The following is a 24,088-nucleotide window of genomic DNA, read 5'->3' as shown; positions in this document are numbered from 1 at the left end:
AGGGAATGGTTGCTTCTCCGTGTGTTTTTCCTGAGAAGCCGTATAATGGAGTGGTTCCGAGCCTGTGCTTCAGAACCAAGAAGTCTGGGTCAAATCCCAGTTCTGCCACTTACTAGCGGCATAACCTAGACTTAATAGCCTTAGGCCTCAGTTTCCTGGAAATCTGTATTAAAAGAACAGTAGCTCCCTCATAGGGTTTGTGAAGATTAACTCAGTCAATAAATATAAAGCCCTTAGAATAGGTACCTAATACCTACTGTTAGCTATTGCTATTATTATTAATATTCTCACAGCTACTTAAGAATGAAAGATAGCAGTAGTCATGTGCTCAAGGGGAAAAAACAGAGCTTTAAAAACAGATGGAATTGGGCAGGACAGACGCAAAGGAAAGAACACGTCAGCAATGAGAAATATTCTCAGTAGCTCCCAAGATGTGTTTCTAACAGCACCTTTTTCATTCCAGGGATGAAGCTGAGGAAAAGCTAAGGTAGGATTTCAGAGAATTACTGCTCCTCTCCAAAATAGACACAAACCATTTTCATTCAACAGGGAGAAACAAAAGAAGTCACTCGAAGCGTCACTTAAATACCAGTCTTCAGAGTAAAGTAAGCCAGAAAGAGAAAAATAAATATTGTATATTAACGTGTGTATGTGGAGGCCAGAACAATGGTACAGATGAACCCATTTGCAAGGCAGGAACAGAGATGCAGACATAGAGAAGAGACACAGGACAGGTAGGGGATGGGATGAATTGGGAGACTGAGATTGACATATATACACACCACCATGTGTAAAATAGATGGCCACTGGGAATCTGCTATTCAGCACAGGGGGCTTAGCTGGGTGTTCTGTGGTGACCTAGATGAGGTGGGATGAGAAGTGGGAGTGGGAAGGAGAGCCAAGGAGGAGGATATATGTATATACATGTAGTTGATTCACTTCGTTGTACAGCAGAAACTAACAACATTGTAAAGCAACTATATCCCAATAAATCAAAATTTTTTTAATTTTAAAAATGAGAAAACAAAAGATACAGATTAAAGTTAAGCATTAGAAAAATTAACAAAAGCTGCTAAACTCTAAAACTGATAACCTCGATATATACACTGCTGCTGCTGCTGCTGCTAAGTCGCTTCAGTTGTGTCCGACTCTGTGCAACCCCATAGACGGCAGCCCACCAGGCTCCCCTGTCCCTGGGATTTTCCAGGCAAGAACACTGGAGTGGGTTGCCATTTCCTTCTCCAATACATGAAAGTGAAAAGTGAAAAGTGAAAGTGAAGTCGCTCAGTCGTGTCCGACTCTTCACGACCCCATGGACTGCAGCCCACCAGGCTCCTCTGTCCATGGGATTTTCCAGGCAAGAGTACTGGAGTGGGGTGCCATCGCCTTCTCCGATATACACACACTATATATAAAATAGATAACTAATAAGGACCTACTGTACAGCACAAAGTACTCTAATCAACACTCTGTACTGACCTATATGGAAAAAGAATCTGAAAAAGAGTGGAATATATGTGCACATTTAAATGATTTCAGGCTTCCCAGGTGGCTATGCCAAAGCCTTTGACTGTGTGGATCACAATAAACTGTGGAAAATTCTGAAAGAGATGGGAATACCAGACCACCTAACCTGCCTCTTGAGAAACCTATATGCAGGTCAGGAAGCAAGAGTTAGAACTGGACATGGAACAACAGACTGCTTCCAAATAGGAAAAGGATTACGTCAAGGCTATATATTGTCACCTGCTTATTTAACTTACAGGCAGAGTACATCATGAGAAACGCTGGGCTGGAGGAAGCACAAGCTGGAATCAAGATGGCCAGGAGAAATATCAATAACCTCAGATATGCAGATGACACCACCCTTATGGCAGAAAGTGAAGAGGAACACAAAAGCCTCTTGATGAAAATGAAAGTAGAGTGTGAAAAAGTTGGCTTAAAGCTCAACACTCAGAAAACGAAGATCTTGGCATCCGGTCCCATCACTTCATGGCAAATAGATGGAGAAACAGTGGAAAAAGAGTGGCTTACTTTATTTTTCTGGGCTGCAAAATCACTGCAGATGGTGATTGCAGCCATGAAATTAAAAGATGCTTACTCCTTGGAAGGAAAGTTATGACCAACCTAGACAGCATATTAAAAAGCAGACATTACTTTGTCAACAAAGGTCCGTCTTGTCAAGGCTATAGTTTTTCCAGTGGTCATGTACAGATGTGAAAGTTGGAGTATAAAGAAAGCCGAGCACCGAAGAATTGATGCTTTTGAACTGTGGTGCTGAGAGAAGACTCTTGAGAGTCCCTTGGATTGCAAGGAGTTCCAACCAGTTCATTCTGAAGGAGATAAGTCCTGGGTGTTCACTGGAAGGACTGATGTTGAAGCTGAAACTCCAATACTTTGGCCACCTGATGCAAAGAGCTGACTCACTGGAAAAGATCCTGATGCTCGGAAAGACTGGGGGCAGGAGGAGAAGGGGACGACAGAGTATGAGATGGTTGGATGGCATCACCGACTCAATGGACATGGGTTTGGGTGGACTCTGGGAGTTGGTGACAGACAGGAAGGCCTGGCGTGCTGCAATCCATGGGGTCACAAAGAGTCGGACATGACTGAGCGACTGAACTGAACTGAGGTGGCACAGTGGTAAGGAAACCACCTGCCAATTTAGGAGACACAAGAGACATGGGTCCAGGCTGGGTTGGGAAGATCCCCTAGAGTCAAAAATGGCAACCTACTCCAGTATTCTTCCCTGGGAAATCTCATGGATAAAGGAGCCTGGCGGGCTACAGTCCATGGGGTTGCAAAGAGTCAGACATGACTGAGTACCTACACTCACACACATATATGCTTATATTTTCCCATATTCTTCTCCATCACAGTGTATTACAGGATACTGAATATAGTTCCCTGTGCTATACAGTAGGACCTTGTTGTTTATCTATTTTATATATAGCAGTTTGCATCCATTAATCCCAAACTTCTAATTTATCCCTCTTCCACTCCCACCCTTTAGTAAACGTAAATTTGTTTTCTGCATCTGTGAGTCTTTCTCTGTTTTGTAAATAAGTTTATTTGTACAACATTTTAGATTCCACATATAATGAGCAAGAGGATGAGATGGTTAGACAGCATCAACAACTCAATGGACATGAATTTGAGCAGACTCCAGGAGATAGTGAGGGCTTCCCAGGTGGTGCTCGTGGTAAAGAATCCACCTGCCAATGCAGGAGATGCAAGAGATGTGAGTTTGATCCCTAAATCAGGAAGATCCCTTGGAGAAGGAAATGTCAACCCACTCCAGTATTCTTACCTCAGAAATCCCACGGACATGGGAGCCTGGCGGGCTACAGTCCATGGGGGTCACAAAGAGTCAGACATGACTGAGTGATCGAGCACACACATACACCAGGAGATAGTGAGGGACAGGGAGTCTGGCATGCTGCAGTCCATGGAGGTGCAGAACTGGACACAACTTAGCAACTGTACAACCATACAAGTGGTATCGTATGGTGTCTGTCTTTCTCTGTCTGACTGACTTTACTTACTGTGATAATCTCTGATAATCTAGGTCCATTCATGTTGCTATAAATAACATTATTTCATTCTTTTCTAGGGCTGAGTAATATTCCACTCTGTATATGTGCCAAATCTTCTTTATTGATTCTGTTGATAGACATTTAGGGTTGTTTCCACGTCTTGGCTACTGTAAATAGTGATGCTAAGAACGAAAGCATGTATCTTTTCAAATTAGAGTTTTCTCTAGATGTATGCCCAGCAATGGGACTGCTAGATGTTATAGCAATTCTATTCTTAGCTTTTTAAGGAAGCTCCATACTGTTTTCCATAGTGGCTGCACCAATTTACATTCCCACCAATACGGTAGGAGGGCAACCCACTTTTTTCTTTAACAAGCAAAAGAAGCATATGAAAACATCATTGGTGATCAAAAAAGAAAAAGTAAGGTAAAACCAAAAACGAGACACGACTTCACAATCACTATAATGGCTAAAATTAAGAACAATGTCAACACCAAAGACTGGCAAAGATATAGGGAAACTATAATTCTCATATCCTGCTGACAACAGCATAAATTGGGTAACTAAGAGTTTGGTTGGGCTTCCCTGGTGGTCTGGTGGTTAGGAATCCACCTGCCAACACAGGGGACACAGATTTGATCCCTGGACCAGGATTCCACATGCTGCAAGTCAACTAAGCCTATGCTCCAGAGCCCACGGTCCATAAGAGAAGCCTGGCAACAAGAAGCCTGTGCGCCACAATGAGCAAGTAGCCCCTGCTCTCTGCAGCTGGAGAAAACTCATGCACACCATCAAAGACCCAGTGCAGCCAAAAATAAATAAAATTAAAAGTTTGGCTATGTTTCTTATACAGTTAAATATATACTTACCAACACAGCCCAGCGATTCCATTCCTAGGTATTAGCCCAAAATAAAAATATATGTCCATAAGAAGACTAGAATAACAATGTGCTCAGCAGCTTTACTGCAAATAGGCAAACACTCAAATGCTCAACAAGTGAATGGATAAACAAATTCTGTGGAAATACCACTGAACAATAAAAAGGAACAAACTACTGACACACTCCTAGGTATTATGCTATAAGGGGCTGTACACAAAACAATGCATACTGTAATGAGCTCATCTATGTGAAACTCTGCAACAGTCTAACCAGATCAGTATTTGTCTGGAGTAGGAAGAGGAGGTAGGGAGAAGAATGCAAAGAGGCACAGTGAACTTTCTGAAAGGAGGGAAATGCTCTATATCTTAGTTGGGGCAGTGGTTACATTGATGTATATATTTTTTCAAAATTGATTTGACTTATACACTTAAATTGTGTAAATTGTATTGCATGTAAATTATACTCAATTAAAGCCAATTAAAAATTAAAGTTTTGATATTTGCCATTATAATTTATAGCTGAAAATATTCTATTAAGAAGTCTGAACATTGGCCTTAGGAAGCATCACTACAAACAAAGCTAGTAGAGGTGATGGAATTCCAGTTGAGCTATTTCAAATCCTAAAAGATGATGCTGTGAAAGTGCTGCACTCAATATGCCAGCAAATTTAGAAAACTCAGCAGTGGCCACAAGACTGGAAAAGGTCAGTTTTCATTCCAATCCCAAGGAAACACAATGCCTAAGAATGCTCAAACTACTGCACAACTGCACTCATCTCACACGCTAGTAAAGTAATGCTCAAAATTCTCCAAGCCAGGCTTCAACAGTACGTGAACCATGAACTTCCAGATGTTCAAGCTGGATTTAGAAAAGGCAGAGGAACCAGAGATCAAATTGCTAATATCCACTGGATCATCGAAAAAGCAAGAGAGTTCCAGAAAAACATCTACTTCTGCTTTATTGACTATGCCAAAGCCTTTGACTGTGTGGATCACAATAAACTGTGGAAAATTCTGAAAGAGATGGGAATACCAAACCACCTGACCTGCCTCCTGAGAAATCTATATGCAGATCAAGAAACAACAGTTAGAACCAGACATGGAACAACAGATTGGTTCCAAATAGGAAAAGGAGTATGTCAAGGCTGTATATTGTCACCCTGCTTATTTAACTTCTATGCAGAGGACATCATGCGAAATGCCAGGCTGGATGAAGCACAAGCTGGAATCAAGATTGTCGGGAGAAATATCAATAACCTCAGATATGCAGATGACACTACCCTTATGACAGAAAGTGAAGAGGAACTAAAGAGTCTCTTGATAAAAGTGAAAGAGGAGAGTGAAAAAGTTGGCTTAAAGCTCAACATTCAGAAAACGAAGATCATAGCATCCAGTCCCATCACTTCATGGCAAATAGATGGGGAAACAATGGAAACAGTGAGAGACTTTATTTTCTTGGGCTCCAAAATCACTGCAGATGGTGACTGCAGCCACAAAAGTAAAAGAGGCTTGCTCCTTGGAAGAAAAACTATGACCAACCTCTAGACAGCATATTAAATAGCAGAGACATGACTTTGCCAACAAAGGTCTGTCTAGTCAAAGCTATGGTTTTTCCAGTAATCATGTATGGATGAGAGAGTCGGACTATAAAGAAAGCTGAGCGCCGAAGAATTGATGCTACTGAACTGTGGTGTTGGAGAAGACTCTTGAGAGTCCCTTGGACTGTAAGGCGATCCAACCAGTCCATGCTAAAGGAAATCAGTCCTGAATATTCACTGGAAGGACTGATGCTGAAGCTGAAACTCCAGTACTTTGGCCACCTGATGCAAACAACTGACTCACTGGAAAAGACCCTGATGCTGGGGAAGACTGAAGACAGGAGAAGGGGATGACAGAGGATGAGATGGTTGGATGGCATCACCGAAGCAATGGACATGAGTTTGAGCAAGCTGTGGGAATTGGTGATGGACAGGGAAGCCTGGTGTGCTGCAGTCCATGGGACTGCAAAGAGTGAGACACGACTAAGCAACTGTACTCAACATTTAGACCAACAAATCGCTATGCAAATGTCCATTTCAAATACATTTTTGGAATAAGATCCTAATTCTAGAATTTATTCAGCAAAAACCATGGTGCAAAGAACTTCTTTTTGAAGAGAAACAATTAATTTTAAAAAGTACATTCCATATTTACATGCTTTGAGATGATCACAGATTAAATGTCAACCACTATTTTACATACATACAATCATCCTAATACCAAGCAAATTTTTACAAATTAATTTACATTTCCTATGACTGAAAGACATTTTTTTGCAGTCACAAAAATCACAAAATCATTATCTGATATTATATGCCTTTAAGAAAAGCAAACAAAACCCTACTTTCTGAGAACTCAATCATCTTATAGAATTCTGAAGAGAATCATCAGCATTACAATCTCAGATTAGTGGAAAGTCACCTCAAATTTTTTTCATGCATGATTAAAAACATTATCTCAGTGACAGAAACAAAATCAAGACAATTTCACTCAGTTCACATGCCTTTTGAGATCATTAACAAGCTCAAGCCTGCCTGAGAAAACCTAAAACAAGCAATCTTCCTAAACTAATGTTTTCCTCATCGAATACCAAACTCTGATATTATCCCCAGAAAAGGCTGCTTCAAAAAGAAATTTGGAGGGAGGTTCAAAAGGGAGGGAACATATGTACACTTATGGCTAATTCACGTGTTGTACGGCAGAAACCAACACAATATTGTAAAGCAATTATCCTTCAATTAAAAATAAAGAAAAAACCTAAATGAAAAAAAATCAACAAGCTGACAATCTGCAATTCATAGTACAATGAATAACTAACTGATGTTTCCTTTTCAATGCAACAAATCTTCACTACAGGAATAAATGGGAAAAAAAGAGAAAAGGAGGTCCCTGCTGTGTGTTATGGGTTGAACTGTGTCCTCCTAGATGCCCAGTGTGGAAGTCCTAACCCCAGTACTTCAGAATGTCAGCTTATTGGGAGACAGAGTGCTCACAGAGGTCAGCAAGTTGAAGTGATGTCATTAGGCGGGCCCCCGTTCAGTATGAACTGTGTCCCTATAAAAGGGGGGAATCTGGACAGAGCTCGGGTTCATGCTCAGTTGGTTAATTGTGCCTGACCCTGCAGGGCTTCCCAGTGGTAGAAGTAAGTAAGTGAAAGTCGCTCAGTCGTGTCTTACTCTTTGCAACCCCATGGACTATACAGTCCATGGACTTCTCCAGGCCAGAATACTGGAGTGGGTAGCCATTCCCTTCTCTAGGGGAGCTTCCCAACCCAGGGATCAAACCCAGGCCTCCCACATTGCAGGCGGTTTCTTTGCCAGTTGAGCCACAGGGAAGCCCAAGGCAAGTGGTAAAGAACCCGCCTGCCAATGCAGGAGACTCAAGAGATGTGCGTTCTCCTGGCTTGGGGAATGAAGATCCTCTGGAGGAGGGCATGGCAAGCCACTCCAGTATTCTTGCCTGGAGAATCCCATGACAGAGGCCAGAATACTGGAGCAGGTTGCCATTCCCTTCTCCAGGGGATCTTCACAACCTAAGAATCAAACCCACATCTCCTGCACTGACAGGTGGATTCTTTACTGCTGAGATACCAAGGAAGCCCCTGGACACAGAGACACACACAAAAGAAAGACAATATAAAGAAACATAGGAAGAAGATGGCCACCTACAAGCCAAGGGGAGAGGCCTGGGAAAGCCTTGCTTCACAGCCCTTAGAAGAAACCAACTCTGCTGGAACCCTGATGTTAGATTTCTAGCCTCCAGAAGTAAACAAATTCCTGTTTTTTAAGCCACCCAGTTTGTGGTACTTTCATCAGTCCCAGCAAAATAACATAACCCCACTGAAAGGCTCAACACCTATTCAGAGATGCTTATAAACAAATCATTGAAATACCTAGTACACTGAGAGGCATGCTGTGGCAACCAATTTAAAGAGTGTCAGTATGCTCACCATGGCTGATTTTAAGCTACCAAGGCTTTAACAACCAGAAAGAAAATTCCACGAGAACATAATTAATTGGCCAGTCTCACAAGCCTCTACAACCTAGATCTAGCACAGACCAATGACACAGGCATCAGAATCTAATAGCTACAATTCCTTTTCCCAAGTGATGTTTCTGAACCAGGGATCAAACAAACCAGGCCTCCTGCACCGCAGGCGGGTTCTTTACCATCTGAGCTACCAAGGAAGCCCTTAATATCTACAGATTATTTTTCAATGTAAACCAAGGTTAGAACCCCAACTGAAAACTGTAGGACAGCTTCATAAAGGCGTAAGACTGTGAAAATACAGGCTATTTTAGAAGACAGATGAGGAGAAAACCCAGCGTACCACATAAGAATAATTTAAGAATGGTTAAAGAAAAAGAAAACAAGCAGTGAATGAAAAAAGAGCTAACACTTACTGAACACTTCCTATGTTCTATGTACTGTTTTAAATCATTACTTGTATTAACTAACTTCATCGCCACTACTACTTTATGAAAAGTTCTATTATTATATACCTGGTTTTGAATAAGGAAACAGAGCCAAAGAGAGGTTAACAAGATCCATAGCTTTAAAAAAAACAAAACAAAACAGGAAGCTAAGATGCTAAGATTCACACACAGGCTGTTTGGCTCCAGACTCTACACTCAGACCATGGTCCAGGCCATCTCTCACTATATATGACATGTTTAGAACACGACCATCAGCACAGAGCAACCAGAGAGAGGGACAAGGGACCAGACAGGAGAAAGTGCGCCATATTCCTGGCCTCGTCTTACCTTACATAAGCAATGGGTTTGCAACTCAAATGGGGTCTTTGCAACTTCATGGACTATACAGTCCATGGAATTCTCCAGGCCAGAATACTGGAGTGGGTAGCCTTTCCTTTCTCCAGGGGATCTTCCCAACCCAGGGATCGAACCCAGGTCTCCCACACTGCAGGCAGATTCTTTACCAGCTGAGCCACAAGTAAAGCCCAATAATACTGGAGTGGGTAGCCTATCCCTTCTTTAGCGGATCTCCCTGACCCAAGAATTGAACCGGGGTCTCCTGCATTGCAGTCAGATTCTTTACCAACTGAGCTATCAGGGAAGCCCACTGCAACTCAAACTCTGGTAAAATCAATTAATTTAACCTTTCTGCATAACTTGTTGCTTAAAAATGTCAAATCAAGTAGAAGAGTATGCAAGTGAAAACTAAAACTCTCTCTATAAAACATCACTATCTCCTTACTTATGTGTAAAAAATAAGGTTTAGACATAAGATAAGGATTGCCGAGCAGGCAAAAAGCACCTGTCCTCTCTCAGGAGCAATCAGCACAGCCCAGAGCCTCTCAGAAGGAATGCTGGAGAATCACACACATTCCCTAAGCCACAAAGAGAATTCTGGAAGATAAGGCTGGCACTCACTAAGCTCCTGGGACAAAGGCAGCATCAAGCAGGAAAAGTCAAAGTTTTCTACTTTTAAAGTTAGAGGGAAGACATCCACAAACACTTCACATCATCACGGCCCCAGGGGATGAATGAATCCCATGCCTATTTCCAACTTTTAGCCAGTAATTAACTCTGGAATTGTTCTTTTTTAAAAAATCCTTTTCATCTATGTATCTGCAGAGCATTGTGAAATACCAGCACTTTGACAAAGGCAGTGTATGGCACAACGGACTGAAAAAAACACATGTCCCCTTTGTCAGTACAGAGGGGAAGACAAAGTAAACGAAACAAGCAAACAAGAAGCGCCTCTTCTTTCAGGGGCATATATTTCACTGTACACAGGGCCCTAAGGGCACAGTACACAGTAACCTAAAGATGCCCTTTCCTCAGCAGCTGCAGGAAAATGACAAAACTCGTTGAGAGGCTAAGTTCTGTCTCTCTCCGTAGCAATAAGTAGGCGGAAAGGAGGCAGAATGTGACAATCAACCCGTAGACCAGGCTGTTCCCACGGTTTTCCAGTAGGTAGAAGAAATAGGATTTTATTCTGTATGGGTGAGCAATCAATTGTCTTACTCAATTTAATCACCCACAGGTAAATTCTGTGGTCTCTGGGGGTTGATAGTTAAAAGTTACATAAAAGACTGCCAAGGATCCTTACCTACAAGGTAACTTATACATCAATGACTGCCTGACTTAGCAAGTAGGAATTGTTCAGCCTTAAAAGGACAGTAATCATTTTATCAAGTGCTTCCAAACTACTAATATTTCAGTCAGAAGCCAGCTAGTTTTTATATTCCTACTTGTAAAAGTTATGTCGATGTCAAGAGTATTAAACAACTGTCAGCTAGTTTGAAAAAGGAAGCAAAAGAAACTGGGCATTCAAGGAAGAGAGGCAATGGTTTGACTTAATTCTGTAACCAGCTACCAATTAACAAAAAATTCTTTAAAGCTACAAGCCACGGGAAGTAAAATAGTTTGCATGACTACCCATTACCCACACAAAATGATAGTGTATTACTCTTCTATTAATATGTAACAAATTACTAAAAACTTAGTGGCTTAAAACAACATACATTTATTACCTCAGTTCTGTAGGTCAGAATTCCAACACTGAGCTCACTGGGCTGAAATCAAGGTATCAGCAGGGCTGAGCTCCTTTCTGAAGTCTCCAGGAGAGAATCTCCTTGCCCTTTCCAGTTGCTAGCGGCAGTCTACACTTCACGGCTCCTGGCCTCTTCCTCCATCTTCTAAGCCAGTCTGAGTGGGTCAAACACTTCCATCGCATCACTCTGATTCTTCTGCCTCCTCGTCCACATTTAAAGGACTCTGGTGATTCACTGGGCCCACCTGCCAAATCTAGGGTACTCTCCCTACCTTAAAGTCAGCTGAGGAGCAATTTTAACTTCCTTTTGTCATTTAACCTCACATACTCACAGATTCAGATCCTGGGTTTGGGACACCGGATCTTTGGAGACAGACAGATACATGTAAGCATTACCATGCCACTTGGTAGCTACTAGACCACCGGCGCCTGTTTCCTCATATACAAATTTGTACTTTATAAATTATATAGTGATTACTATATAATAATAGTAATTACCACAAAGGGCTGTTGTGAAGATTACATGAGTTAATATGAGCAATGGTCACCAAATATACTTGGTGTATAGTAAGAGCTTCACCCAACATTTTTTACAAACTTGTATTTCATCTTTGTTTAAACTTTTCTCTCACTGTGGAATATATTTCCCCAACACATGTCTAATTAAGTGTTGCATGAAGCTCCCCCTACACTACAAAAAAACTGCATTTGTCTAATATAGCAGTTACTACGCATATGCAGCCACTGAGCACTTGCAATGTGGCTGGTCGGAACTAAGATGTGCTGGAAGTGTATAATACACACTGTACTTCGAAAATTTTGTAAAAAGTAATGTAAAGATTTAATACAGAAAGCAGAATATAACAGAGCTGCATGTTGAAATGACATTATGGATATACTGAATTTAAAAAGTGAATTATTAAAAATTAATTACATCTATTTCTTTTACTTTTCAATGTGGCTGCTAGAAAATTTTTAATTACATATGTGACTCACATTATATTTCTACCAAGCAGTTCAGTTCAGTTGCTTAGTCGTGTCAAATTCTTTGCGACCCCATGAACTGCAGCATGCCAGGCCTCCCTGTCCATCACCAACTCCTGGAGTTTACCCAAACCCATGTCCATCGAGTCAATGATGCCATCCAACCGTCTCATCTTCTGGCATCCCCTTCTCCTCCTGCCCTCAATCTTTCCCAGCATCAGGGTCTTTTCCAATGAGTCAGCTCTTTACATGAGGTAGCCAAAGTATTGGAGTTTCAGCTTTAGCATCATTCCTTCCAAAGAAATCCCAGGGCTGATCTCCTTTAGGATGGACTGGTTGATCTCCTTGCAGTCCAAGGGACTCTCAAGAGTCTTCTCCAACACCACAGTTCAAAAGCATCAGTTCTTTGGTGCTCAGCTTTCTTTATAGTCCAACTCTCACATCCATACATGACCACTAGAAAAACCATAGCCTTGACTAGATGGATCGTTGTTGGCAAAGTAATGTCTCTGCTTTTTAATATGCTGTCTAGGTTGGTCATAACTTTCCTTCTAAGGAGTGCTGGTTCACAAAGAATTATCCTCGCCCTCTCATGTACTCTCTTAGTATCTAGTTTGCTTCCCTATCACACACACTGTATAATCGGCTTTGTACTGCAGTGATTTGCATATATGCTGGCTTTTCAAATAGACTGGTAGCCTTTAATGGGCAAGGGCTTCCCTGGTGGCTTAGAATGGTAAACAACGTGGAAGACCCAGGCTCAGTCTCTGGATTGGGAAGATCCCCTGGAGAAGGGAATGGCAACCCATACCAGTATTCTTGCCTGAAGAATTCCATGGACAGAGGAGCCTGGCAAGCTACAGTCCATGGGTCGCAAAGAGTCGGTCACGACTGAGCTACTAACACACACAAGGGACAAAGGTCATGGATCTTCTAATCTCAAGAAGATCCATGGTAACTGTACAATAAACATTTGGGAAGCTGAATGGAAAAGGAAGCATTATTTAGCTAATGTGTTTTGTCTATATTATTTAATTTATTGTTAACTGGAATGACCAGAAGTCAATCTGTCTTTGATGCAACTTTTTCTTGGGTTAAAGGATTAATTAGGATATACGAAAATAGAAAAAGTTTCATACTGGAGCCTATTATACAGAATGAAGTAAGCCAGAAAGAAAAACACCAATACAGTATACTAACATATATATATGGAATTTAGAAAGATGGTAACAATAACCCTATATGCGAGACAGCAAAAGAGACACAGATGTATAGAACAGTCTTTTGGACTCTGTGGGAGAAGGTGAGGGTGGGATGATCTGAGAGTATAGCATTGAAACATGTATATTATCATATATGAAACAGATCGCCAGTCCAGGTTTGACGCATGAGACAGGGTGCTCGGGGCTGGTGCACTGGGAGGACCCTGAGGGATGGGATGGGGAAGGAGGCGGGAGGGAGGTTCATGATGGGGAACACATGTACACCCATGGCTGATTCATGTAAATGTATGGCAAAAACCACCACAATATTGTAAAGTAATTAGCCTCCAACTAAAATAAATAAATTTTAAAAAAAAGAAGTTTCCTAAAACAATTCTTAGCTTATCACATACAACACACCCATCTATCTTTGACTCTACACTACTGTACTTCATTTTTTTTCTAATGGTAACTGTAACCCACAAAATTGTTTTCATAGTCCACCAATGACTTCTGACCACAGTTCAAAAAGCACCTCCTTGATGTGGCAGGTGCTGGCCTCCCCAGTGGGACACAAACCATCTTAAAGATGTCAGGTGATACTCAGCCCTCCCCTGGTCTCAATGGTCCCCCCAGGTAAGGACTGACCCTGTGGTGTGGCCACGGTTCAACACGCAGATCCACTGATCACGCCTTCTTCTCCCCCCCAGCCTTCCTGTTAGGGCTGGGGGCAATCCAGAACACAATCTAGTACAGCCTGTTCAGGGCCCATGTCCACTCCCACGAGATGGAGAGCCCAGCTCAGCCTGGCCAAGAAGAGCTCATCAGAGCTGAAGGTACAACGTGAGAGAAAGAGCTCATGACGGTGCTGAGGAAAAGAGTCCTAAGAACTCATCAAGAATTTTCTGAGCTGCTATCGTGCGCAGGGCTCCCAAACAAGCTTGTAGAAATGCCATCAACCTCAGTATATTAAATCAAATTACTGTTGCTGCTACCACTTACTCCTATCCAACTCTTTGTCACCCCATGGACGGTAGCCCACAAGGCTCCCCTGCCCATGGGAACAGAGTCTTGTCCTGGTAGTTGGAAGTCTTACGGTTGACTATTTTGAGGTTACGGAATAGATGTCAACCAATATGTTATTTTGTTTTTGACCTCTGACCCGGCCAATTACCCTTCATCAAGCAGCAGATCTCCAGACACAGATTGTTAATTCACCCAGGAATGGAAGGTGGACTTTCCCCATTGGCTACGTTTTTTAAAATATTCTAACATGCATAAAGTTAAGGCGATACCAAAGAGTAATAAATTAGAGAAAATTTGAAAAGAAAGTTTTCTTTTTCCCTTAATCAGATTCACCCATGTACAAAACTGCAGTAAAGATTTGAACAATGGCATTATTAACATAATCTCAGGGCTTTAAAATTTTATTTTATTAAGATAACATCCAGAAAGCAACGTTCATTCATACTCAGAAGAATCTTTAGAATAAGATCCTGACTAGAAGCACTTCTGCTCTGGGAAGAAAGTGCAGACACGCTCTTTCCCCCTCTTCAGAAGTACAATTCCCTGCACATTACACAGAAAACGAATAGAAGCCAACTCTGGAAGACGGGCAGAGAGCAGACCAGCAGGGAACCTGAGACCTGAGGAGTGACGTGGAGGGGAGCCCCCTGGATTTACTTTTGCACATACATCACAGCTTTGGAGGTGAAAAACCTGACAGTCTCCAACAGGAGCACACAAAGGCTCTAACAAGCCTGCTCTCCCCAGACAAACACGCAGGAAATGCCTAGCCAAACAAGATTGAAAATTCTTAAACAATAACCACCCTACTCCAGTCAAACACCACAGGAAAAAATACGATCCAACCCCATCCATACTAGCAAAGGCCGAGGGGGGAACCTAGACTGCCTTTCTCACCAGACTGATAAATGGGATCAACGGATTAGGGTTAGTTTTTTGCCAAATATATATTTCTAAATGCCATGTGGTTCCAGAAAATTTTAACAGCATCAATATTGTAAAAAATCAACACACAGCACAGACCCCACCATTTGCAGCAGATGGACTACAACTGTGTCTCCCTGCCTCCTCCTGGTTCTCTGACTGGCTCTTTATCCCCACCCTCTCTGCAACTTTCGATTCTTCCCCCCACTCCCAGCTACTGACATGCTCCAAACTCCTCGATCTCCTTTTCTCTGCACACGTTCTTCCTTTATGGGAACTGTTGTTGCTTTTCACTCAACTCTCCCGTGGAGGCCTCTTTTCTGTCACGCCATTCCTTTACCCAGAGACCCAACTGTCTTCCACTAGAGTCCACAGCCCTTGGCTGGACCGTATGGTCTTTGACTCTCTTTTTCACCAACTCTACTCTCAACATGAAAGTTCTCCTCCAATCAGAAGAGTCTCCCCTCTGTCTTCACACCTCTTCTAATATTTCCAGCCTGTGAGTCTCACAGTTCGTGTCATTTCCACACATACACAACATACCATCCTCCCCACTACCAATTCGAACCCCGCAATCCTGCAAAGGTCCCCGACCCAGCCCACCTCCTCCACAGGCCTTCCTTGGCTGTCCCAGGACCCAGGAAGCTCTCCCTCACCTTACTCAAAATCAACCATCATCTGCTCTGTTCATCTGACTTGCCTTAAAAATCAGTTTCTTTGAGAACTAGTAAATATTAATTAATGCATTGATTAATATTAATCAATGCATTGGTTAATATTAATTAATGCATTAATTAATATTAATTAATACTTGTTTATTGCTTTCTTCTTTTATAACCATATAATATCCCTAAGCTAAAGTGATCTTAACTGCAGTTAACACAGTGCTTAAAAATCATTGTTTTTCCTTTGCTTCTCTCTATAGAGAAAATGTAAGAACGTGTACATTCTTACAACAAATGGAAAAGATAACAAGATAGTAAGACTGATTTCCTAAGAACCAAACTGAAATCTTAAAAACACATTTTACAGAAATGATCTATAAAATTTTATATAAATTATCTATAAAAGGTAACTCTGAAGAAAAATCAATACTTTAACATTATTTAGAAATAATAACTTTATATTTGTACTACCTTTGACTAGAATTCATTCCAAACTATCATACAATACAAAGTAATTAAGTCTTTACCTAGACACACAGAAAGTGAAGCTTTCCGTGGTCTTTACATCTTTGCTGCTGCTGCTGCTGCTAAGTCGCTTCAGTCGTGTCCGACTCTTTGCGACCCCATAGACAGCCTCCTACCAGGCTCCTCTGTCCCTGGGATTCTCCAGGCAAGAACTCTGGAGTGGGTTGCCATTTCTTTCTCCAATGCATGAAAGTGAAAAGTCAAAGTGAACTCGCTCAGTCGTGTCCGACTCTTAAGCGACCTCAGCCTACCAGGCTCCTCCGCCCATGGAATTTTCCAGGCAAGAGTACTGGAGTGGGGTGCCATTGCCTTCTCCGTTTACATGGTTAATACGTAATAAATGAAGTGCTTTTGGCGCCCTCTTGTGGTCAAAGTATAAAAATAGAAAACAAAAACCCCCCAATACATACTTAAAATGGATAGTCTGTTAATTTCAAGCCATTCTGGTTTTTGTCACAAAGCTTTATTATTTCATCTGTATTAATAAAATATCAACCATTAACTGACAAAAACTGCTGGTTTTACTTTATGGTTTAAAGCGAAAGAAAAAGAATGAATTCTGAATTTGAGACACAAGAAACTACTCCTCACTACTTAAAGTGAAGTTGCTCAGTGGTGTTTGACACTTTGAGACCCCACAGACTGTAGCCCACCACGCTGCTCCATCCATAGGATTTTCCAGGCAAGAGTACTGGAGTGGGGTGCCATTTCCTTCTCCAGAGGATCTTCCCGACCCAGGGATAGAACCCAAGTCTCCCACATTGTAAGCAAGACGCTTTACCATCTGAGCCACCAGGAAACTTAAAACAAAGATGATACCAAAAAAAAAAAAAACCCCACAAACTTTTCTCCTTGACAGTTCAATGCTATATTATTTACTGATAGTAAACATGAAACAGACTTTTGGCAAGCTATGCTCTTCATACCCTAATTAAAAGCATCCCTATCCCCATTGCTAACTTTTTTTAAAAAACAAGGCTAGGAAGGCTAAATTTTATGGATGTTAAAGTGGACCCACTAGCATTCAGAAAGAAATTAAGGTAGAACCACACCTACACAGTAAAGGAAAATAAAGGGAAAATGAGTTAGACATCAAATGTTAAAAAAAAAAAAATTTAATAATAAATTAAAACAAAATATAAACAATTATGTAAGCCTTGTTAGAATAAGGAGATATTTCTACATACAAAAGTAATGGAATGTTACAGTAAGTATGGAGAACTTAATTGGTCTAGGCAGTATACTAAAAATAGAAAGAAATAGTGATTAAAATATAAACAAAAATGTTTTTTCAAGAGTCAAAATAAAAAGGAAATCCCCAAGGAGCAAAACCAATATGGAAACAGCTGCAAGTGGGAGATGACACCATAAAGGACCATGCACAAAAAGTTCCAAAACACTTCCAATAGGAGTTTCAGTGGAGTGTAGACGAGAGGCAATATTACAGAAGACAGCGGCCGACAGGGAGAATAAAAAGAACAGCTTCCATTATACAGAGCCTTCTGTGCTGGCCCTGCTTCAAGCACTTTAGATAAACTTTTTATATTTACTCTTCACAACAATCCTAAGAGGTAAATGCTCTTACTTTTTCTATTTTAAAGAAAAGGAAACCGAAGAACACCACAATTGAGTGATTCACCCAAAGCCACTAAGGGGAAAGTCAATTTTTTCAACCCAAACCCTATGTCACAAGAATCACACTGTTTCACTGCTTGACTTTGAATGTCTATTACTCCATTCTGTCCGTAGATATAGATCAGCTTTAGACTGAACAAAAATGTGGATTAACTGTTGACTATGTTTAGTCCATTATGTGAGTAATATAAAAATTACATGTGGTTAGTAAACACAGGAAAAATTACATGCCCCCAATGCTACCAGAGAAATACAAATTAAAACAAGACAAAGGCAGTTATCAAATTTGGTAAAACCTACATGACACCCATACGATCTTTGGTATGCCAAATCGCTTTTGAATCTCATCTTATGAGTAAACATTTATGAACATCCTCAGGCAATGCTGCCTACCAGCCAAAAAATTCAGTTTTAGTAATGTCTTTGTGGAATGTTTGATGTTTTATTGAATTCTGCCTTTATTGTTTTATAAAAATAAATGAAAATCAGAAAAATGAAACTGTTGATTCAACTGATCAACTTTAGGCTTACATCTAAATTAATCAAATATACACTCAGTTATGAAGGAAAATTAAAATCAAAAACATAAAATATGGGAAACAGTTTTAGAAGACTATCTTAAAAAACTTATGAGATTTTATTAATTTTTTTAGCTCTTGAAATGCAGCATCCGTTATCAGTCCACTTGTCTGACTTTTGATTATTCAAGTTTGAACACAGTCAGAAAAGAATTAAGAACAAAATACGAAAAAATAAATAAATAAATAAAATTTTTAAAAAAGAACAAAATACGGGGAATTCATGCAAAATTTTCATCTATCCAATTGACAGAAATTATTTCAGTGATCACTTCCCATGCTACCAAGGGAAAAAATACACAGGAAATTTTAAGTTAAAAATTTAAAAAAGATACAAAAAGATACTGACTTTGCAATATGAATCTAAATTTATAAACAACAAGAAAAAGGATAAATATACACAGAAATAATATACCAAAATGTTTAACAGTAGTTATCTCTGAGTTATAGCTTACTATTATGTTTATGGGACTTTTTTTTTATAACTCTTAACTTTTCCTGAATGAATATGGATTAGTGTTCTAATCAGAAAAACACATTATGAAAGCTACTCTGAAAGAATTTTAAGTCAAAGGAAAAAGGAACATTCAACTCAAAGAACAAAGAAACACACAGAACTTCACTGAATCATTCAGTTTGATCTTCTAACTGCTTTGTCAACCTATTAAACATAAATCTTTGTGGGCTCACCTGCCTGAAGTCCAAATTCCGCAGTACATAATGTCCTCCTCACTGGAGCCCCAGCCCAACTTCCCAGTCTCTTCCCACCAAACTCCTTGGAGAACAGCACAGAATTGCCCCACCCACGCACCTTCACGTCTGTCATGCATACACCACGCCTTGTGAATCCAGTCAGGTCTGTACCTATCTTCCTCTCCCGGTGGGTTATAGACGCTACAGACACATATCACAACCACATCTTCCTCCATAGGCCACGGTGCCTAGCACACGGCCTCATCAATAAGAGGAGTGACCACGGATCTAGTACATTCGACTACTGGACTTGGCCACAAATTGAAACTTGCAGCAAAAATAAGGCATTTCCAAAATTACATAAGCTTTCTAAGAAATGATTATCTCCAGAAACTGAAGATCAGCTACCAGATAATCTCATTAAACAATACCATAACCCTTGCTGTGTACTCGGAACCAGGTATACTGAGATTCCACTGATGAATAGGATACAGTCCCTGCCATTAAGTAACTGTCTACTAGTAGCAGAGACGTGGCTCAGATGGTAAAGCGTCTGCCTGCAATACAGAGACCCAGGTTTGATCTCTGGGTTGGGAAGATCTCCTGGAGAAGGAAATGGCAACCCACCCCAGTATTCCTGCCTGGAGAATCCCAGGGACGGAGGAGCCTGGTGGGCTACAGTCCATGGCGTCGCAGAGAGTTTGACAAGACTGAGCGACTTCACTTCTTCTTTCCTTATCAAATAATACCATTAAATATCACAAACCCCTTTAAAAAGAGAAACTTCTAAAAGCCTACATTAAGGTGACATTATGGGTAATTCTGTTTCTGATTTTTGAAATTTCTACTACTATGATGAAATATTTTTATACATAACAACAATTTTTAACGACTTTGATACCCATTCACTTGGGAATCAGATCTAGGTTTCAGAATCCACATTATTTTCCAGCAATGTGCCAGCTCACCTCACAGCCGTGACCCTGTGGATGAGCGCCTCTGTTTGCTCCGACAGGTCTGACGGAAGCAGCAGCTCCACCGGCTGCAGGCACAGTATCCGAGTTTCGAGCTCTGAACGGGAAGCCGAGTCCTGGAAACTGTCGAACACAACCTCACCTGTGGCGGGCTGTACTCCCTAAAGACAAAAACATACAGCACAGAAAATATATCTTTCCCCATTGTAACTATGGCACAGGATTAATAAACACGGAAATAGTAAAGAGCATGTACTTGAATTTCTAAAGTGTTTGAAAACCTGTCTGCTTTCCAAGACTCTTACATAAGAAGTCAGATTCACCAATATTTAAACTATGCTATCGACATCCTGAGTCCAGCCAAATCCTGGATATACAACAAAAGATGAAGCGACAATAACAAGTCACCAAACCCTCCTGGGCCTCAGGGCCCTCCTCTGTAAGTGGGAATCAGCCAGGTTACTTCCCTCACAAAGTCACTGGAAGGGTCAAATCAGAAAACAAATGAACACTTTGTAAGCTGTAAAGTGCTATACATATAGCAGATGTTATTGCTAAAAGTAACAAGTGATATGCTCCTAGCACCCTGGCCCCCAAAGGAGAAGTTACTATTTTGTTATATAAAATGAATAAATAAAAAGTGCATTTTTTGCAAAAAACAAAATTGAATATAACAAACTCTGACTAAACCCCATGTGCACAGTCTATCCAGGGAAATAACCATGAGAACTGAAAGCCACTTGCATCACCCCAAGCCAATAACAGCAAAGAAAACCTGGAAAAGATTACAGTTTGGAAAAGAAGAAAAAAATTAAGTCATTTACTCATAGGTGGAGAGGCGATACAGTGGTGGAGGCAAGATTCACATAGTCTGACTCCAAAAGTCACACTCCTACTCATTACTGATAATTAAGAAAGGCACGGGGCCAGCTACAGACTGCATGAGTGAACAGGAGGAAAAATAACCTCCCTACACTCAAACACAGCTGGTGGAAAGTCAACTGACAACGTCTTCGAAAAACAGTCTGGCATTTTCTAGGAAAGTTGAAAACATCCTGTAAAAATATCCTGTAACTCAGCAATTTCTCCCCTGAGCTAAGAAACTCAGGCACGTGCATATCAGAAGCCATGCATTAATACAAAAATGTCTATAGTGTATACTTTGTAGAAGCAAAAACTGGGAGGAATCCACTTGTCCCTTAACAGAAGAATGAATAAACTGTAAAATGAAATACAATGTCGCAACAAAAGAACTACTATGGTAACACATGGAAATAAATCTCTTGTACAAAATGGTAAACATAGAAGCAAGACCCAAAAGGAGTAAATACAACATATTTATATGAATACACTGCTTAAGGTGGTAAAATTGGATCAAAAAGCAAGGGAATTATCTTAAAGTCTGGATTTTGGTTACCTCTGGAGCCAAGGGGCCCTTCTGTGAATGGTGTTATATTTTCTAACCTGGGGGGCTGTCTCACATCACACTGGTAATTTTTGATGTATGCATTTTTTTCTTGACTTTTTTTTTATCACTCATTCTTGGCTCAAGGAAGTTCCTTAATTCTAGCCCATAGGCCTTCTCTAGTGGCCACATAACTGAACTATAAGTACATTAGCATACAAACTACTCCCAATCTACAACCCAATCTACAGTTGGGTTTATCTCCCAATCTACAACCAAACTTGTACAAAAGCTATTTCCAGGAGTTCAAGTAATAAGTGTATTGGCCAAATTCCTCTTTGCTATTTTAATCAGAGAAACGGTCTATATCATAAACCCTGCAACGCCTACTACTCTGTGTGATATGTGACACTGATAAGCCCACAGGCAGTCTATAGATAGAGCGTCTGATTGCATTGATGCTGCAACAGTAAAGCCTTTGATTTCAGACTAACTACCAGTATCCAAAGGATGACTCCTAGGTAGTGACTGGGCAACAAGTGACACCCATCACAACAGGGAAAAACCCAGCAAGAGGAGGGTACAGGAAGAGGAGCTCCATTTCAGCCACACTGAATGTGAGGGCCTCATCCAGTGAAGAGCTGGGCATGGCACATGGAGCTCTGCTGTGTTTCTGGCAGCCTGGGTGGGAGGGAAGTTTGAGAGAGAATAGACATGCGTACATGTATGGCTGAGGCTCTCTACTGTCCACTGGAAATGATCACAACACAGCTATACCCAATGCAGAATACAAAGTTAAAAAAAAAAAGAGTAAGTCCCAAGAAAATGACTGAGATGGAAACTATCAATTCTCATTTCTTTCACATGCCAGTTTATATACTATGTTCACTTTGGCAATATGCCAAAGAGTATTTCTAAAAGCACGAAATAGGAGTTGTATATACAATCAGCTCTGCTCCTCAGACTGAGTTCCAAGTAAATAGCACATTACATCTGTTAAAACTTAAAAGCAAATAACTTTACTATTTGTAGATAGGTTCAATTGCCTGCAGCTAGATAAAAAGTGCTTCTCAAGGATTAAAAAAAAAATCATTTAGAGTCCCCAACAGTATTGCTAACTCCCAGAGAGAATGGCTTATTATTAAGCAAACATCAAAGTTAGTACCAAGTTTTGCAGCCAAAATGAGGTATCAAAAGGTATTTTGGAGACAACTGGGCTGTAGGAATTTTTACTGATATTGTAGCTGGTTGCAAAAGTTCAAAAATATAAACAGCATGTGTTATTACTTAGGCAAGGAGTCCTGCTTCTGCTTAACAGAACAATGGAGTCTAATAGTAGTTCCAAGAGGCACTTAAGTCTAAGATTTAGAGTCCAAATAGGTCTCTAAATGGGCAGATCTGTTCATAAACTGCCAGAAGGCAAGATCAATAAAACTATGATTCACAAACTATACTCACCTGGAAGACCGGTTATAAATATTCCTAATGTTTACTGAAAACAGAGTTTTGAATTGGCCAGTTATAACCCTTAACTACCCTTTCCTCTAAAACTAACCATGACAAACCCATAATTGTTTGCCTTTAACTTCAAATCTAGAGGAAATTTGTAAAAGCCTTTGTCATCCATGCATGTGTTGACTTAAACGTTTCATTCTGCTATCTGAACACTGTTTGCAGACATGCCCATCACTGTGCCTGTCTTCAGCCGTAAACTACTAGAGCACATGGACAGAAAACTACCCGGATCCCTCCAAAGCACAGAGTGCCGAACAGTCACGTAAGAAAATTTATATTTTAACATATAAAACCAGCAGGGAAATGCTTTTCTAGTACAATTACTTGAAGACACAACCCATCAGATAGTCTCATAAACCATACATCATTACTCATATTTAAAGATACCATGAACATATCATTTGTTCTTCACCTACAAAGTACTTACCACAATTCCAATGGAAACGTTCCCCTTTTTTTTGTCTTTAACGTTTTCTTTGTTTTCACAGATACACAGAAGATAGCTGGTAGAAGTATCAGTCATTACCTCATCGACATTTACAGCATCATCCAGCTTGACCAGAGGATTCACATGTAATAATTATTAAGGAAAAACAAATGCTACAGTCCCATGAGCTTTTCCTCCTTAAAATAATAGTTTATTTTCCTGGATATTTTTGCTCTATATAAAATCTTCCATACAGCATTCATTCTTCTGATTTATTCTGATTATAGTTACAAGGCAGTATCTTCCCTAAGATGTAAGATTCATGAGAACAGACAACTATTATCCTCTCACTTCCAAAAGACCTGGAATATACCTCAGATCCTATGGAAGCCCAAACATAATCCTTGAATCCTTAACAATCCCATAAAGTTTAATTCTACAAATCACAGCACAAATAAACTAAAATAGTGTAAATTACTTCCCCCTGCTTAAGTGCCTAACAACTCTCAGACACAGCAAGAGAATATTTTTTAAAATGTGAGCAAACAAAAAAAGAAAACA

The 24,088-nt window shown here is 40.4% G+C and overlaps 1 protein-coding gene across 1 annotated transcript in view; it reads right to left on the bottom strand.

Moving 5' to 3' along the window:
* MSH3 (mutS homolog 3) overlaps positions 1–24,088 on the bottom strand; it is a 191,455-nt gene that overhangs the window by 150,123 nt on the left and 17,244 nt on the right. The window contains exons 7-8 of the mRNA XM_068980294.1: positions 23,528–23,673; positions 20,175–20,341 (exon numbers count right to left, since the gene is read on the bottom strand). Coding sequence (XP_068836395.1) covers positions 20,175–20,341; positions 23,528–23,673 — 313 coding nt within the window. The remainder of the gene's footprint in view (positions 1–20,174; positions 20,342–23,527; positions 23,674–24,088) is intronic.

This window comes from Capricornis sumatraensis, chromosome 9 (assembly GCF_032405125.1).
Source record: "Capricornis sumatraensis isolate serow.1 chromosome 9, serow.2, whole genome shotgun sequence".
Lineage (NCBI taxonomy): Eukaryota > Metazoa > Chordata > Mammalia > Artiodactyla > Bovidae > Capricornis > Capricornis sumatraensis.
Note: the sequence above shows the minus strand (reverse complement) of the source record. Positions and strands in the feature narration are given on the sequence as shown.